This window comes from Mytilus californianus, unplaced genomic scaffold (assembly GCF_021869535.1).
Source record: "Mytilus californianus isolate M0D057914Y unplaced genomic scaffold, xbMytCali1.0.p SCAF_1, whole genome shotgun sequence".
NCBI classification, from domain to species: Eukaryota; Metazoa; Mollusca; class Bivalvia; order Mytilida; family Mytilidae; genus Mytilus; species Mytilus californianus.
The window spans coordinates 67,722,681-67,741,563 of record NW_026262581.1 but is presented as its reverse complement, the minus strand read 5'-3'; the positions used below and the strand labels follow the sequence as shown (position 1 = coordinate 67,741,563).

Below are 18,883 nucleotides of genomic sequence, written 5' to 3'. Positions count from 1 at the left end.
TTTTCTTTAGCTCCAACAAGGAAAGCATGAAGAATTTGCAATTATCCTTACTTGTCCCCACTTTTACCTAGATTATTAGATACTTGTATGCAGCTTAATTACAATGCTTCCGTCAGTCAGTCCTTGTTAAAACAATTGTCTCCATTTTTAATTGCATTGGTTAAGTTCAGGTTTGAGGTTGGTGTTTTCCTTTGTAACTAAAAACAATAGGGCAAAATATTTGGTGCATGGATAGATTTTGAGCAATATATGTTCATCCAAAATATATCATTTAGCCTTGGCTCATTTTCATGCGTTAGTAGTCAGGTTAAGTTTCAGGAAAAGATTTGTTGTTACTGTGATTTGACTATGGGTGTTGCTGTTTACCTTTACCTATTGTTCAACCAGATTGTAAATTTGACAATACAATTGGGACATTTAAATTGACCAGTTGGTATTGTTAGAGTTGAGTCTACCTTGATGCTACCTGTACTGATTTTTATACGACCGCAAAAAAATTTTGTGGTCGTATATTGGTATGACGTTGGCGTCGGTGTCGTCCGGCGACACATTGGTTTTAGCACTCTAACTTTAGTTTAAGTGAATGGATCTCTATGAAATTTTACCATAAGGTTCAATACCACAAAAGGAAGGTTGGGATTGATTTTAGGGGTTATGGTACCAACAGTTAAGGAATTAGGGGCCAAAAAGGGGCCAAAAATAAGCATTTTTGTAACTTCCAAACATAACTTGTGTGTTAGTGTATGGATCTCTCTGACATTGTACCACAAGGTTCCATTTCACACAGGGAATGCTGGGATTGATTTTGGGGGTAATTGCCTCAAAGTATTAGGAATTAGGGGCCAAAAAAGGGGCAAAAAACAAGCATTTTTCTAGTTTCATGACAATAACTTGTGTGTAAGTGTATGGATCTTTCTGAAATTGTACTACAAGGTTCCATATCACAAAGGGAAAGCTGGAATTGATTTTGGGGGTAATTGCTTCAAAAATTTAGGAATTAAGGGGCCAAAAAAGGGGCCAAAAACAAGCATTTTTCTAGTTTCAGGACAATAACTTGTGTGTAAGTGTATGGATCTTTATGAAATTGTACTACAAGGTTCCATATCACAAAGGGAAAGCTGGGTTTGAGTTTGGGGTAATTGCCTAAACGTTTAGGAATTTGGGGCCAAAAAGGGGTAAAAAAACAAGCATTTTTCTAGTTTCCAGACAATAACTTGTGTTCAAGTGTATGGATCTCTCTGAAATTGTACTGCAGTTACCATACCACAAAGGGAAGGCTGGGATTGAGTTTGGGGATGATGAATCATAAGGGGGTTCAAAATATTTGGGGGGGATTTTTTTTCTTTAAAATTTTCCATTTTAAATTGGTTATTTCTGATTTATATATAAAAGCAAATAATAATGATATGGTTTGAATAGGTAAATTAAAATTTTTCAAGTTCTTAGACCACATTCATTCTGTGTCAAATATTTAATCACAATCCAAATTCAGTGCTGTATCAAGCTTGAATGTTGTGTCCATACTTCCCCCAACTGTTCAGGGTTCGACCTCTGCGGTCGTATCAAGCTGCGCCCAGCGGAACATTTTATTATTCACCTAATCCAACCTTACAGCATGCTTTTTTCCTGAAGTTTTTCTTCACCTAGTAATTCTATTATAAAATTGATAGGGAAGAAAATATTATTGGTTTTCATTGTTTTAAGCCCCCAATATTGATGATTAATCTAATTTTGACCCAATAATCTAAGATGGGATTTAGTTAATCTAAAAGTTAAAAAAATTCAAAACTTGAATGCAAGAAGGAGAAGTAAGTTCAACCAGCATGTTTTTGTGTCTTTAAATGTTTAAATGTGATTTTGTGAATAATCATTATAAAAATCCGGATCTAATATGAAGATAATTCACCTGTTTAAATGGGATATATATCATGGAAATGAAATAAAATAGGAATACAGTGGATATAGTCAAATCTTAAGTGATAAAGTGATAAAGTGAATAATAAAAGTAAAATTTCTTTAAAAAATCATTACGTGAGGATAACAATTTATAAGTGATATAGTGAAAATACAAATAAAATATTCCAAAAAACTTGTAAAGTGAGGGTAATTATTTTGAATGTGATATTGGAAATGATAAAAAATTACAAAATTCTGGATCTAATTATAGTAATATAAAGACTCTGCGCCTGTTTAATTGGGATATACATCATGGGAAATTAAACAGAATACTGTGGATATAGAAAAAAAATCTAGTGATATAGTGAAAAATGTAAGAAAATATTCCAAAAAGTTAATAGAATTAGGAATATAGTTTAAAATTACTTCAGATAGTGAAAACTGGAATACTGGAGGGGTTATCAAATATCAGTGTCAATAAATAAATAAACTATTATTTTTGATATTTCACTATGCATGAACCCTTTGTACAAGGCTCATGTCAATAAGTATTGAACAAATGTCTAAATAAAGGAATGCACACATTTGTTCTTGTGTTTTTTAATCTTGGAAAATTATGGAAATTATGAAATAATTAAGATTTCCACTTAGAAAGTAAAAGAGAGTAAAAAATAAATCTTTTGAGTTATCTCCTATTTATTAGAAAGAGTGAATGAGATAAAAGAGGTCTTTTTCAACAATATAAAAGAAATCCAAGCACTCATAGTGTTTGAATATGAAAACATTAAGAGGAAATGTAGTGCATTATATGACATGCAAATTAATACCCTGCAAGAAAAAAACATATATATTCTTGTTTTGGCTTACTCACTCTTTAAATTTGAAATGACAGTAAAATAAAAATCTCTCCTTTTTCTTCTAAATGTTGTGTTTCTTTGGAAATTGTATAGCCAATTACTAAAAGGAATACATTCATTTCAATGTAAAAGACTGTAATTACAATGTGTATTTCCTTTACTTATTTAAGGATTCTCTAATGAAAAACATGGGGAAATGAAATTAAAAAAAAAATCAGCAGTCTTTAGCAAATAATAGAACATGGAATAATTTTGCATATTGTGGCCATATTCTAGCTTTTTTCATACCATATATACTTATTTAAACTGTAGGCATGTTATGTTATTTCACAAAGATAAAACTTGAAACCTAAATGCCACATGGATAAGTTTTGAAAAACAGTGACAATTAAACAGGTAAAGTGATGGTACAGCATCAAGGTAGACTGTAAATGCATGAGTGATAACCTATTGACAACTCTTAACAATACCAACTGGTCAATTTAAATGTCCCAATTGTATTGTCAATTTTACAATCTGGTTGAACAATAGGTAAAGGTAAACAACACCACCTATAGTCAAGTCACAGTAAATAACTTCTAAATTACATCTAACACTATGCATATTTCCCAAAATTGTTCCTTATGCCAGTGTCTATAATGACTAAGACTTCAATGAAAGTTATCCATGTTAAACTGGTAAATTATTAAGGCAGAGATTTCCTTACCACAACTTATTTAAAACTTTTACTTAATTCTTTCATAGATACAAAGATTTAGTTTTAATAGATAATTGTCTATTTGGTCTTCTTATCACATTTCTTGTTTTTTTTATACATGACAGGTCAACAGTATTTCGTATGAAGATTGGTTGAAACAGGTATATGTATACCTAATAATTGTCATATTGCTTTGACTTCCTTTTCACACAAGTATTCAATTTTAGGTTTTCAATTTGAGGATTTTCCTTATGTAGTTATACCAGATAGGTCAACAATATTTGGCATATAGATTCATTTTGGATATTAGGTCCTCTTCTAACACATCATATGGACTTGACCACATTTCCATGGTCCAGTTAATTGTGCAGGCTTCTGTCTGTTTCTTCAACAGTAAATATACATGACATGCCACCAATACTTGGCTGTAGTATGGGGTTTATTTTTGTATTTTTCACATTTGATATAGGTCAGATGTCATTGACCTGACCTTTTAAGCTCCAGATGTAAGGTGGAGTTTTCAGACTTTGGTCCATTCCTTAGTAATTATACATGATTGATAAGCATCATTTGGTTCTACCTGTCATGGCCTTGAACTCATTTTCACACTGAGCTGGTCTTGTGAAATTTCCAGGACTAGATATGTTTCTTACAGTGTATAACATTTGGTATATTGGTTTCTTGTGAAGTGTATCTCTTCATTATATGGCATTGTCTCCCAGTTCCCTGCTCCAGTAGACCAGCATTTTTAATTTGGTGAATCCTTAAGATATGCTCGATTTATAAAAAAATTTCACATAAATGTTCATATCATAAACATGTGCATCTGACAGTATTGCTCAATAATGAATATGCTTTTGTTCCTATGTTAATTTTCAACCTTGAACCTTGATTACTAATAGGGGTCAACATTTATTCATGTTAATTTATAAATTTTATACCTCCACTCCAGGAGTGGGGGCTTTATTGCTTTCACCTTGTCCCTCCATCTGTCCGATCTTTCATCCTTTTGTTCATGCATCAATTTTTTGGCCCTTGTGTTCATCATTCTGTTCGCTTATCCTTTCGATTATACGTTTTCCCAACAAAGGTGTCCTTCACACTTTTCTGAGGTACTATTGAACAGAATAACTTCATATTTGGTCAGCAGATTGACAGAGATAAGTTGTAACCTGTAGACACTTTTCAGATCTGTCAGACACCTACCTGTACTTTCTGTTTGTAACCTGTAGACACTTTTCAGATCTGTCAGACACCTACCTGTAGTTTCTGTTTGTAACCTGTAGACACTTTTCAGATCTGTCAGACACCTACTGTACTTTCTGTTTGTAACCTGTAGACACTCTTCAGATCTGTCAGACACCTACCTGTACTTTCTGCTTGTAACCTGTAGACACTTTTCAGATCTGTCAGACACCTACTGTACTTTCTGTTTGTAACCTGTAGACACTCTTCAGATCTGTCAGACACCTACCTGTACTTTCTGCTTGTAACCTGTAGACACTTTTCAGATCTGTCAGACACCTACTGTACTTTCTGTTTGTAACCTGTAGACACTCTTCAGATCTGTCAGACACCTACCTGTACTTTCTGCTTGTAACCTGTAGACACTTTTCAGATCTGTCAGACACCTACTGTACTTTCTGTTTGTAACCTGTAGACACTCTTCAGATCTGTCAGACACCTACCTGTACTTTCTGCTTGTAACCTGTAGACACTTTTCAGATCTGTCAGACACCTACTGTACTTTCTGTTTGTAACCTGTAGACACTCTTCAGATCTGTCAGACACCTACCTGTACTTTCTGCTTGTAACCTGTAGACACTTTTCAGATCTGTCAGACACCTACCTGTACTTTCTGCTTGTAACCTGTAGACACTTTTCAGATCTGTCAGACACCTACTGTACTTTCTGTTTTGCTGATACTTTGAACTTTTCAATACAGTATGTTAAATGAAAATAATTTTTTTTAACACATTTCTCCAGTACAACTGAACAGAATGACTTAATATTTGGCTAGTTGCTTAACAGTGATAAGTTGTAAAGTGTGAGCACTTTTGGGATCTGTCATACTTCTACTTTTGTTCCTATGTTAATTTTCAACCTTGAACCTTGATTACTAATAGGGGTCAACATTTATTCATGTTAATTTATAAATTTTATACCTCCACTCCAGGAGTAGGGGCTTTATTGCATTCACCTTGTCCCTCCATCTGTCGGATCTTTCATCCTTTTGTTCATGCATCAATTTTTTGGCCCTTGTGTTCATCATTCTGTTCGCTTATCCTTTCGATTATACGTTTTCCCAACAAAGGTGTCCTTCACACTTTTCTGAGGTACTATTGAACAGAATAACTTCATATTTGGTCGGCAGATTGACAGAGATAAGTTGTAACCTGTAGACACTTTTCAGATCTGTCAGACACCTACCTGTACTTTCTGTTTGTAACCTGTAGACACTTTTCAGATCTGTCAGACACCTACCTGTAGTTTCTGTTTGTAACCTGTAGACACTTTTCAGATCTGTCAGACACCTACTGTACTTTCTGTTTGTAACCTGTAGACACTCTTCAGATCTGTCAGACACCTACCTGTACTTTCTGCTTGTAACCTGTAGACACTTTTCAGATCTGTCAGACACCTACTGTACTTTCTGTTTGTAACCTGTAGACACTTTTCAGATCTGTCAGACACCTACCTGTACTTTCTGCTTGTAACCTGTAGACACTTTTCAGATCTGTCAGACACCTACTGTACTTTCTGCTTGTAACCTGTAGACACTTTTCAGATCTGTCAGACACCTACCTGTACTTTCTGCTTGTAACCTGTAGACACTTTTCAGATCTGTCAGACACCTACTGTACTTTCTGTTTTGCTGATACTTTGAACTTTTCAATATGGTATGTTAAATGAAAATAAATTTTTTAACACATTTCTCCAGTACAACTGAACAGAATGACTTAATATTTGGCTAGTTGCTTAACAGTGATAAGTTGTAAAGTGTGAGCACTTTTGGGATCTGTCATACTTCTACTTTTGTTCCTATGTTAATTTTCAACCTTGAACCTTGATTACTAATAGGGGTCAACATTTATTCATGTTAATTTATAAATTTTATACCTCCACTCCAGGAGTAGGGGCTTTATTGCATTCACCTTGTCCCTCCATCTGTCGGATCTTTCATCCTTTTGTTCATGCATCAATTTTTTGGCCCTTGTGTTCATCATTCTGTTCGCTTATCCTTTCGATTATACGTTTTCCCAACAAAGGTGTCCTTCACACTTTTCTGAGGTACTATTGAACAGAATAACTTCATATTTGGTCAGCAGATTGACAGAGATAAGTTGTAACCTGTAGACACTTTTCAGATCTGTCAGACACCTACCTGTACTTTCTGTTTGTAACCTGTAGACACTTTTCAGATCTGTCAGACACCTACCTGTAGTTTCTGTTTGTAACCTGTAGACACTTTTCAGATCTGTCAGACACCTACTGTTCTTTCTGTTTGTAACCTGTAGACACTCTTCAGATCTGTCAGACACCTACCTGTACTTTCTGCTTGTAACCTGTAGACACTTTTCAGATCTGTCAGACACCTACTGTACTTTCTGTTTTGCTGATACTTTGAACTTTTCAATACAGTATGTTAAATGAAAATAATTTTTTTTAACACATTTCTCCAGTACAACTGAACAGAATGACTTCATATTTGGCTAGTTGCTTAACAGTGATAAGTTGTAAAGTGTGAGCACTTTTGGGATCTGTCATACTTCTACTTCTAGTTAGCAGATACTTTGAATTGCCAAATGAGTACTGCCACACGTGCATTCTTGTTTTTATACGACCGCAAAAAAATTTTGTGGTCGTATATTGGTATGACGTTGGCGTCGTCGTCGTCCGGCGTCGTCGTCCGAAGACACATTGTTTTTGGCACTCTAACTTTAGTTTAAGTGAATGGATCTTTTTGAAATTTGACCATAAGGTTAAATACCACAAAAGGAAGGTTAGGATTGATTTTGGGGGTTATGGTACCAACAGTTAAGGAATTAGGGGCCAAAAAGGGGCCAAAAATAAGCATTTTCTAGTTTCCAGACAATAACTGTGGAACGGTGTATGGATCTCTCTGAAATTATACTACAAGTTTCCATACCACAAAGGGATAGTTAGGATTTGCTTTGAGGGGTTATGGCTCAAACCGTTAAGGAATTAGGGGCAAAAAAGGGGGAAAACAAGGTTGTCCTGGTTAATGGACAAATACTTTAGTACAAAACATAATTTAAAGCAGTGTAAGGGAGATAAATCAAATACATCATTGAAATTATCTCCCTTACACTGCTTTTAAATTATGTATAAAGTAATGGTTAATGAACAATAAAGATAATTTAAAACAGTGTAAGGGAGGTAATCCAAATACAACGTTCTGGTTACTTCCCTTACACTGCTTTTAAATTATGTTTAAAGAAATGCATATTTATAAAGGAAGACCAGTAAAAATATCTGCAAATGTTGCATTTTTTTTTTTTTACAAAAAAATCCATATGAAAGATTTGACACTATATTTTTAATTCTATTATATAATAGATTAAGTTAGCACTATGGTAAATTTAAATGGGTAATTATGGTTGCCAACTCCATTGGAAATTTGAATTGAGATTATGACCATATCTTGAGGGAAAGATTTTTTTTGGGGAAAAAGGGGGGGGGGGGGGTATAAAAAGAAATTGTGGGGGGTCAATTTTTTCTCATTTCAGATTTCAGAAATTTAAAAAGAATTATTCTTCAAATATTATTTTTTTTTCAAATTTCAAATATTGAAAAATTTCAAGAAGTAATCTTTAATTGCACAGTATGGCGCATTAGATTTGTAAAATCTTTGATCACATTTATTTATTTGTTATGCCGAATCTAACAGTGTATTTAGATTTTTTATTTTGGGTCCAGTTTTCAAATTGGTCTACATTAAGGTCCAAAGGGTCCAAAATTAAACTTTGTTTGATTTTAGCAAAAATTGAATATATGAGGTTCTTTGATATGCTGAATCTAAACATGTATTTAGATTTTTGATTTTTGGCCCAGTTTTCAAGTTGGTCCAAATTGGGGTCCAAAATTAAACTTTGTTTGATTTCAACAAAAATTGAATATATGGGGTTCTTTGATATGCTGAATCTAACCATGAATTTAGATTTTTTATTTGTGGGCCCCGCTATCAAATTGGTTCATATTGAGGTCAAAAGGGTCCAAAATTAAACTTTGTTTGATTTCATCAAAAATTGAATTATTGGGGTTCTTTGATATTCCAAATCTTACCGTGTATTTAGATTTTTAATTTTAAGTCCCGTTTTTTAAATTGGTCTACATTAAGGTCCAAAGGGTCCAAAATTAAACTTAGTTTGATTTTAGCAAAAATTGAATTCTTGGGGTTCTTTGATATGCTGAATCTAAACATGTGTTTAGATTTTTGATTATGGGCCCAGTTTTCAAGTTTGTCCAAGTTGGGGTCCAAAATTAAACTTTGTTTGATTTCAACAAAAATTGAATATATGGGGTTCTTTGATATGCTGAATCTAACCATGTATTTTGATTTTGGACATTGGACCATAATAGGTAAATTAAAAAAATTCAAGTTCTTAGACCACATTCTTTCTGTGTCAGAAACCTATGCTGTGTCAAATATTTAATAACAATCCAAATTCAGAGCTGTATCAAGCTTGAATGTTGTGTCCATACTTGCCCCAACTGTTCAGGGTTCGACCTCTGCGGTCGTATCAAGCTGCGCCCCAGCGAAGCATTTTATTACTAGGTTTGATTGATTTGATTTTTGGTGTTTCAACGCCACTTTTAAACACCACTTTTGGGCTACTTCATGGAGGCCAGTTTTTATTGGTGAAGGAAGCCGGAGTGCCCCGAGAAAACCATGACCTTCGATAGGAAAACTGACAATCCTAGTCAATTAAGATTGGAGTCAAGTGCAACTGCACGAGCGGGGTTCAAACTCACAACCTCAGTGTTGACTGGCTAGTGATTACAGTAGTAACTACCTAGACCACTCGGCCACCGAGGCCCCTTACTAAGTTTGATAGATTCTCATATCACTGAAGCACTGGTTATTGAGATTTGTTAAATAAGATAAGTAATTGACAATGAAAGACACATTTGGAATGTCATATAATTTATTAACAATCAACAGATACATACATTTGTACTACAACACTTTATAATTAATTAACAATTAACAGATTCATATTACGACACATTAACAGTAATAATTTTGTGATCTATTGCACTAACCCTTGAAGATATTATTTTATTGTTGAACAGAAGTATGATTTTAAGTCAATAGAGTCTTTCTATTTTTCAATCTTTTTTTCTTTCCTATTATTTCTATTTAAAATTTTTAATAAACTCAGATCAAACATAGCTACAGATGTGCCACAAGGACACAAAACACCAATCTGTTAGTCAATAAGATTTGACCAAGAGTGGACTGATTCATCCATACAAAAAATCAAACTTGATTTGGGACATCACTTTAAAAACCCAAACTCAGCTTAATATTTTGAGACGTACACAACATAACAACTATGATTTCTGTTAATCTTTCCACATATATTAAAAAATTTTGCTACCCAACTGAGATGAAAGGCTTACTCAATTTGTGCCTTTTTGCTATCAAATAAGAGAAAATGAAAAATAAATTTAATGAGGTCAATTTCCACAGATACAATGAAAAATATGTGAACCTTGGTAGTATAGAAAAAGGTTAATTGTAGCAGAGGCAGATTGGCACTATGAAATTATTATCTGGCAACAATATGACAAATATTAATGAAAATATACACAAGTAACTCTTCGTTCATGGTTTGTCTGCAATCTGTGTTTCAAATCTGTCTAGTAGTCTTTTTATTTCTTTACTGTGGCAATGTTAAGGAATCAAAAATTATTAGTTTATACTTGTGACTTAAAACTAAAACTATCTCTGCACATACTGTAAATTCAGAAATTATTGCGTGCATTTATTATTGGGAATTTTGTAGAATCGACTAAAATGCGAGATTAATTATTGCAATTCATGCAGGATAGTAATACCTATGTCTCGCATTCTGCGACTTTCGTCCCAGGCGAGACAAAAATGTCCTGACAAGTACAATGTTCATGAACTTTTGTAATTCCAAGGGTCATTATTCTGCCAAAAGTTGGTCCACTGGACAGACACCCCAAATCAATCTGTAAGGCATAAACTTACACTAACATATCCAAAATTTGAACAAAATCTGCAGATAACTTTTTATTTCAAGCCAAAATGACAGATACGTGTTACACCTAATGCTTATGTCACTTAGTGGTGGTGGCATAAAAACATGATGCAAATCATTTATTCGTCTAGAACAATTCATGCTTACTTTTTATTCAATCAATTTGGTCGAGATAATTTGTGTGAAAAGACCAGCTGTTTTTCTTTCTTTGAAAACCCAGTTTTGCATTGTTCTTAGTAAACCTAGTCTTCTATTCTGTTTCTAGAAAAGCCATTTATTCATTTTGTTCTCCGAAAACAAAGTGGATCAAAGACTCCAATGGCCTGGTTGCACAATGTTTCTGAAACAATGGAGAATGGTCTACTGAACTTCTAAATATTTATGGAAATATAAATTACAAAAATGAACAAAAAATATTATTTCAGTAATGGAGGGAGCACAACCTCAATAGGTTTGCAAACTTTCTGTGAAGTTCCAAAGATCACTTTGAAAACAAAAATAAGTACAATCTTGAAAACTTTGCTAAAAAAATACCAAGTTCCAAAGTGTGGAATTTGGGAAAAATTTCTCAAACAATTCCATATCACCAGGAGACTAACTGCAATATATGTGCAATCATTCTGTGACATTTTAAAAATCTGGGTTGAAAACTGTAGGAGGGTAGGGGTTATTACACATAATAGGTAACATCTTTTGAAAATTGTGCTGAGAAATGACTGTTCCTAAGTACAGATAAATGGGGAAAAAATTACTTAAATAATTCTATAACAGTAGGTGCACAATTTCAATATGTGGGCATTTTTTCTGTGAAGTTTTAGGGATATGGGTAGAAAACTATAGGAGTTAATTACATAAAATAGGTACCCACTTTTCCCAGCCTGACATCACATACTATAAGCCCGTTTTAGACTTTGTCCAACCCAGCCAAAATCCAGCCAATAATTTTCCATGTAAAATTTTAGAAAAGAAAATCAGTATGTCCAGTTTTTAAACCAAACATACTCATAAATTTATTAAGATAATTAAAGTAAGTAGAAGATGCCTACAGTGCCAAACAGAAATTCATATTAGTTTCTGTGTCATTAAAATTTTTGCCTTGTAAGGTGTGTCTAAGGTACTATATCCTCCCTAAAACAAAGCAATGGTAAGGATACATTTGTTCTGCTAGTTTGTTCACTGGTTTCATGCTGTTACTTAATTCTTCACATTTTGCCATTAAAGCATACATGGACTGAAAAAGAAAAAGATATTCAAATTATTTTTGTAAAAGATTGTTGAGCACAGTTACTTTCTTTCAACAAAAAATCCAATATGTTTACTGTGAACATAACAAACTCTATGCTATCAACATTGTGCTTTATATAATTATGTAATTCCTCGGATATATCACCTGTCGTGTGACTTGTATTTTTATGTGTTCTTTTATCAGTTCAATCAGTATATATGAATAAAAGGAGAAGTGAAATGGCAACTCAATGAGAGCAACCAAGACAATTAAAGGATCAATAATTGACAGGTGTCTATACAGTATGTGAAACAATATGTTTATCATTTTTTATTATTGGGTTATTGTATAAATATTGGGGAATATTGTCCTGAGTAGATTTTTATATCGCACTACATTGTAATTGCAATATATATTCTACACGGGATAATATTCACCAATTTACATGCCATAACCTTTTAATTGTATAGCTTGAAAACTGATAAAAGCAAATTTTGTCAATTATCTATACTATTAAACGAGAAGACCTCATTTTGTGTGTCGCTTCTCTTCCTTCCTCAATAAATTAATCATCATGCCTCTGTGTCCTATAGGTACCATGTATAGTCGCATTTATCATCCATTCTTACGATTATTCAGATTGAGTTATTTTGGGAGAAAAACGAAAAAAAAAAGCGTCTGGATATTGTTTCCGTAATCAGACTGACTTTAGTCGTATATAAGACTTCCGGTTTTAAACTTAACAATTATTTTCGCATTTATCTACATGTATTATATGATTATACTACTATAATATATATAAAGACTCTCTATATAATTATAGCAGTGATCGCTGTGGAGTAGAAACTTGGAATTGATAGTTAAAAGCAAATACACTTTATTTATAATATACGTATGTTCATAGTTTACAGAAGGCTTAATTCAGACCACAATTAATTCCCTTTGTTCGTGGTCTTGGAATATAATTCCCAATTATGATATGGGGTAATGCTTCCTAAGTATTCTGTCTACTGTTTTCTTCGAAATGTTTACTATTTAAGGGGTCATATCAGTTGCATATATAAATAAGTAAAACATGTGGAAAAAATTTATTGTTGAAAGTGAAAGTAGTGATTTGGCCAAAATGAAAGTAGGGTAGAAATTAGCCTTAGTCATTTATTCAAGATTCAAAAACTACCATTGGCATGTTAATAGGGCTCTCAAAAGAAGCAAGCACTGATGGATTGTCCTAGAAGCATATTTTATTAGAACAATAATGGTATATTAGTTACATTTATTTCATGTTTGAAACGGTGCAATTTTTTTAATTTGATTTGACTTTTACCAAAAAAATTCAGTAGCAAAGGGGAAGAATAATTGTGGTCTGAAGCCAGAACCGCGAAAATAATGGAATTTAACAGAAAGGAAACAAATAAGGGACTTTGGAAAAAAGGGTGAGGGCTTTTGATACCTTTTCTGAAATTCTCCAGACATAAAATCTGTTACAAAAATTCATCCTACAACAGTATACGTACTTTTAACCAAGCTCTAAATGCCCGCGATTTCGCGGGTGTGTTCTAGTAATCTTGATAATTTCAAGTTATATTTGCAAAGTTGATCTTGGATGGATTTGGCAATTTATTTAGGTCCTTATTGGTTATATAGTTCTTCAACTGCTGGTTCTTATGCATCCTTGGCTTTCAAATATTTGGCTTTGGGAGTGTCTGATGAAGGTAAATCAAGAAAAGTGCTTCGGACAAATGAAATTTATAACGTGTTATTTTAATTTTTTCATTGCAATATCATACAATGTTGCATGTTAGCTTTACAGTACATTCTGTGGGAAATGTTATTTTGCTATACAATAAACTTAATTGTTATATGTATTTGTGTGCCCCCAAATAGCTGTTGATTGGGTATGAATTAAAATTCTAAAATGTATTAATTTTGTAGTTTAATTCTTTCTGACAAGACCTGTTTGGTAAAATTATGCGACAGATTTTCTGTTGTTAGCTAAATTAAGAAACATTACTACTCATAGAATAATTTTAATTTCCTTGCAGTTTGATAGAAGTAACTTTATGATTTAAACAGAAGATGCCTGTGGAGGTGCAAATATGTCCTTTTTAATCAGCAATTTTGTGAAGCAGTACAAAACATGTATACTTGGCAAGTTTTGTAGGCTAGATGAAACTGGCAACACAGAATAAAGACACTTTAATTCTCATATAATAGTCAATCTTGAATATTTTTTTTCATTTTCTTAAAATAGTACCCAGTTGCTTTTACATATCATTCCTATTTGGAATTTTGTGACATTTAATATGAGAAATCGGTAACACTTTATTTTACATCTGTCATGCAACTATCATTATTAAACTATAGCATGCAATATTTTTATGCAAGTTTAAATTTTACAGGAAGGTCTGTGATGTCCTGCCTTTGTAGACAAATAGCAGTAAAGATCATTAGAGCAATTATGACATATCTTTCACAGTATTATTAAAAGTTAGCGAACTGGTGGCCATATTAATTGATGGGTCAGAACTGAAGTAACAACTCTACTTTAATTACCTTATCAGAAATTTGCTTTGAAGCTAAACTAGTTGCATGCATTGATTTTTATTCATACCTTAATACTTCCATCGACTGAATCACAGGTTGTATCTACTGATGTTTTATATGCACTCAAACATCCCACTGTTATAGCTGACATCTATAATAATAAAAACAAAAGACATCAATTCTGAACTAAGTAATGAAAATGTGTAGGACACAGATTACTTCGATTTCAATTATCCAAGAAGGCATGCTTTGGGATGCATATGGCTCTCTTAATTTATGAAAAATCAAAACAACACACACTCTTACTAAGGCAAGATAAACTTTGCTCTTTGCTGCAACTCTTTTTTCAATATTCACTTCGACCATGATCCAATTTAGCCCAGCAATGACAAACAGAAATATCTCATTAGGGTGTTCAATTTATTCATATGAAGTTGCTATTACCACCCTAATTTCATTAACAGCACAACTTCTCTCTGCAAGAAAACGGCAAGGATTGTTATTTTTCAATTTTATCTACAGTTTATATCATTTTAATTTACATTAAAGCTCTATATCAAAGACACACATACCATATATGAAATATGGATAACACTACTTTATAATAGAAATCAGACAACAAATACCACAAGTATGTGACTAAACTTATTTACTCACAAATTACTGCATAAAGGAATATCTATCAAGGGAGATAACTTGTGTTTTATATCTGATTTTTTAAATTATCATAACATGAATAATTTGTGAAGTAATAATACCTTGTGCAAGTTTGTTTTTAAATTTCCCATTAAAAGGTCAAGGTTGTCTGCCACTTTAAGTGCATGCATTTCAAGGTCATGAACTGCTTGAGGGTCAATTGGTGGAATGTCATCAGGACTTTGTTGGAACAGACTACTTGGTGATCGAGACACCCCTGATGCTGTACCTATGGCAGAAGATGTGGAACTGGATACACTAGAATAACTTCTTAGACTGGACCGTCTGCTACTTGTTTCACTTGAAGCTGACAAAGCAGAAATATAGCAAAAATTCATACATCATGCTTTAACTTATTTTAGGCAAACTTTTTTTTTTTGGTAATAAAAATACATGAAAGGGTTGCATTCCTATTGGCATTCAGTATATAGTCATATCATGAGAGTTTGACTTTAATTCCAGTAAAAAAATCATTTAATTTGTGGCCCTAATTCATATCTGCCACACTTATGTTTTCTAAATTTCTATGTTCTTCATAATTTCTATCTGTATAAATGACTGAATGTTTTGATTTCATTTTCATTCCCCTAATGGAGAGGAAATTTTCTAGCAACATCTGCAACAAGGTTAAATTGAAATTTCCTCAGACCTCCCTCATAATTGAATGCCAGTTTCATATCAGAGTAAAATCATTAAATGTTCCTGCTGATAGATGACACTGTATTGCATTTACAATACTCTTAGAATGATTTTATCACTTTAATAACCATTAGCGATCCTTCGCACAAATTTTTTATGGGAGAATGTTTTTGTGTTTGTGTAATTTGGCTAGAGAAACACTTTTATAAAACATGATTTCTAATCTGGATATGTTGAATTATACCTGTCTGAGTCAGAGGACTACTTCTCTTGATCATTTCCTGCAAGTCATCAGCAACAAACTCTATCATATCACCCTTCCTCGTCACTGTACCATGAGGCATACTTTTTGACAACATGGTTTCTTCAATATTCTCAAACTCAGAGTCTCTTCTTAATGGAATATCAACTGCAGTGCTGCTACTCATAGTCCTGGTGGTGTCAATCTTCTTATGGTCATCACTTCGACTCCTTCTCTTTTCATGATTCACTGTTTTGTTAAGTATCAAACTTTCAGGACGATTTTGAACATCTGAATTACCTCCTATCTGTCTGTCGTCTTCACTATCTATTGTTTCTATACTTTTATCTTCACTACTTGTATAGTCCAGGGTTTCTATGCTCTTGCTATCGGAACTATCAGAATCCTTTTGATTACCTGGCTTGATAGTAGAATCAGTATCTTCAGCTGAAGTCAGGCGGGATCTCATTTCTACCGATGGACTGTTTGATATCATTCCATCACTAGAACTTTCACTTAACTTTGGTTTCTGTCCTTCAATTACGTTTTGTGGTAAGTCTTGTCCAAGTTGACTATAAGAATTCAGTTCATCTATATCTGTATCTGTGTTATTTTCATTTATCTCATCATATTCTCCATCATTGTGTTCAGATGTTAATTGTTCTATGTCATCATCCACAGCTTTGTTGACATCACCTTGGTCACATGATTCTGTTCTTATATCTTTAGCCTCAATTTTTGTATCACTAACCTCTGTTTTAAAATCACTAACCTCTGTTTTAATATCACTAGCATCATTTTTTGTATCGCTAGTTTCCGTTTTAATACTGCTTGTATCAGTTTCTGTGTCACTTGTCTCCTCCATTCTACTAGTTCACACACCAATTTATATATATGGTAAGTGCTAAAGAGTATAAGATGTATTACATGATCATCAACATCACTACCACATTAACAGTCAGTTAAATCTTCCTACATGTACCTGAAATGACAGAACATTAGGAAATTTATCAACTAAATCATTGAAAATACATTTTGTACAGATCTTTAAGATCTAAATGTATATACATTCGTAAAGCATGTACATGTATGTATCTAAAATCTTCACTTTAGAACAAGGAACAGCATCAGTACTATACACTTACTATATCCACATATACATTGTACACCTTACAATATATAGTAGATTTTACAGATAATTGTTGACATAGGATGATCATTTTCTTTAAAAAAAATTTCCTGCACGCTGTTCATGTGTTTTAAGAGGGACTACAAGGTTATACCAAAAGTATTTTTTTAAGTCTTCAGGAAACAGATTCTTTCATGTACCTATTAATTTTTTCAACCATAAACTTCATGAATAAAAGCAATATATGATTTTTCTGATTGATTGATTGATTGTTGTTTAATCCCATTTTCAGCACTATAGTGCTATTTCCTGGCAATCAGTTTTTATTGGTGGAGGAAGCCAGAATGCCCAGAGAGAACCACTGAATCAGTAGGAAAACTGACTATCCTAGTCAATTATGATTGGAGTTGAGTACACCAGGTATGTGCAGGATTCAAACTCACAACTTCAGTGTTGACAAGCTAGTGATACATGTACAGTAGTTTGACTACTTTAAGAACTTAGACCACTTGGACACCAACACAACAAGACATGACTAAACTATTGTTTCTGATAAATAATATTATATATTGTACATATGTATGCCAATAACTCTGTGATTTGATCAGCGGAATCTGGATTCACTCTAAATAAGTATTTATGAAATATACTTAACTCATATACAACCCACCACCATGGACAATCTCCATCCCAACCCCAAAGGAGTGTAAGGACACAGGGAAGTGTGTTAATATGGCAGAGGAGCTAAAGTACTCAGACAGAACCACCTATCTCCTTGGCTTGAAGACATGCGGAAGAGATATCTCTGCAGATTTATCCCCAGGTCAAAGTGGGGCACTTTGACCAACCTGATATCGGTTCCGTTCACTTCCTACACATTCCCACCCCACAAGTGCGCCCCCTGGATACATTCGCACCCCAAACTTGCGCCACCTTGGTCCGTTCACACCCTACACACTCGCACCAAGGTCCCTATTTTTTTTCTGGAGGAATGAAAAAAAGTGCACTGCAAAATCCAGTTAAGTTTTTAATTTTCTTTAACATAAACTGTATTTTAATTTTATTTATCTAAAGCAGGCTATGCCTTAAAATTATTCCAGATACACAGGTTTGTCTGTACTCCGAGTAAATTTTGAGGTGAAAATGCAGCCATTTTAGCCAAATGGTCCACATGAACCACAGGCACTAGACATTCTGTCAATAGTAATAAAATATAGGCAATGCATAGAGAATAGTGTCCATGTAATAAAACGTGTGTGAACATGAAAATGGGACAAACGTGAATGGGAGCAAACTTGATTTTTGGCGAAAATCACCCTTCAAATGTACTGAAATTTCCATAGCACTTAATTAGGATTGAACCTGGAACCTCCATCGGTCTAAACCACTAAGCCACGAACAAACACTTATCATTGCATTACAACACTAACAAAGGCAGTTTTAGTTTTGTCTACAAATTATATATTTTGTACAAAATTTATTTTCTGTAGGCAAGTCCCAAATGATATTGAAATATAATGTCCAATTTAATACTGAGTGAGAGTATAGTCGTTTGTCCATGACTATGCAACAATGATGACCTGTATGAAGACTTAATTTCTAGTACATTTATAAAATCTAGGACTTCAATCCCTTTCAAACACTTGAATATTTTTATCGGCAAATATTATTTACTGGCAGTACCGTTTTCAGCAAGGGAAGTAATT

General features: G+C 33.4%; 1 protein-coding gene across 2 annotated transcripts; it reads right to left on the bottom strand.

The window, feature by feature from the left end:
- Positions 1-9,602: 9,602 nt before the first annotated feature.
- LOC127706881 (dentin sialophosphoprotein-like) lies at positions 9,603-18,883 on the bottom strand. 2 transcript variants are annotated; one of them, XM_052211617.1, is made up of 6 exons: positions 18,852-18,883; positions 16,052-17,030; positions 15,231-15,475; positions 14,540-14,623; positions 11,858-11,934; positions 9,603-10,361 (listed from the first exon to the last, which is right to left on the bottom strand). In XM_052211617.1, the coding sequence occupies exons 2-6, from the start codon at positions 16,911-16,913 to the stop codon at positions 10,304-10,306; spliced, it is 1,326 nt and encodes a 441-aa protein (XP_052067577.1). In that variant the 5' UTR covers positions 16,914-17,030; positions 18,852-18,883; the 3' UTR covers positions 9,603-10,303. The 2 variants fall into 2 exon arrangements, with proteins under 2 accessions (XP_052067577.1, XP_052067576.1); XM_052211616.1 differs by having other exon boundaries at positions 18,784-18,878.

Coding starts and splice junctions, on each gene's coding strand:
- LOC127706881 (XM_052211617.1), bottom strand. CDS start 16,913: ATGGAGGAGACAAGTGACACAGAAACTGATACAAGCAGTATTAAAACG. Junction 15,476..16,051: donor TAGTCCTCTGACTCAGACAG/GTATAATTCAAC, acceptor CTGCTTTGTCAG/CTTCAAGTGAAACAAGTAGC. Junction 11,935..14,539: donor CAGTCGATGGAAGTATTAAG/GTATGAATAAAA, acceptor TTTCTTTTTCAG/TCCATGTATGCTTTAATGGC.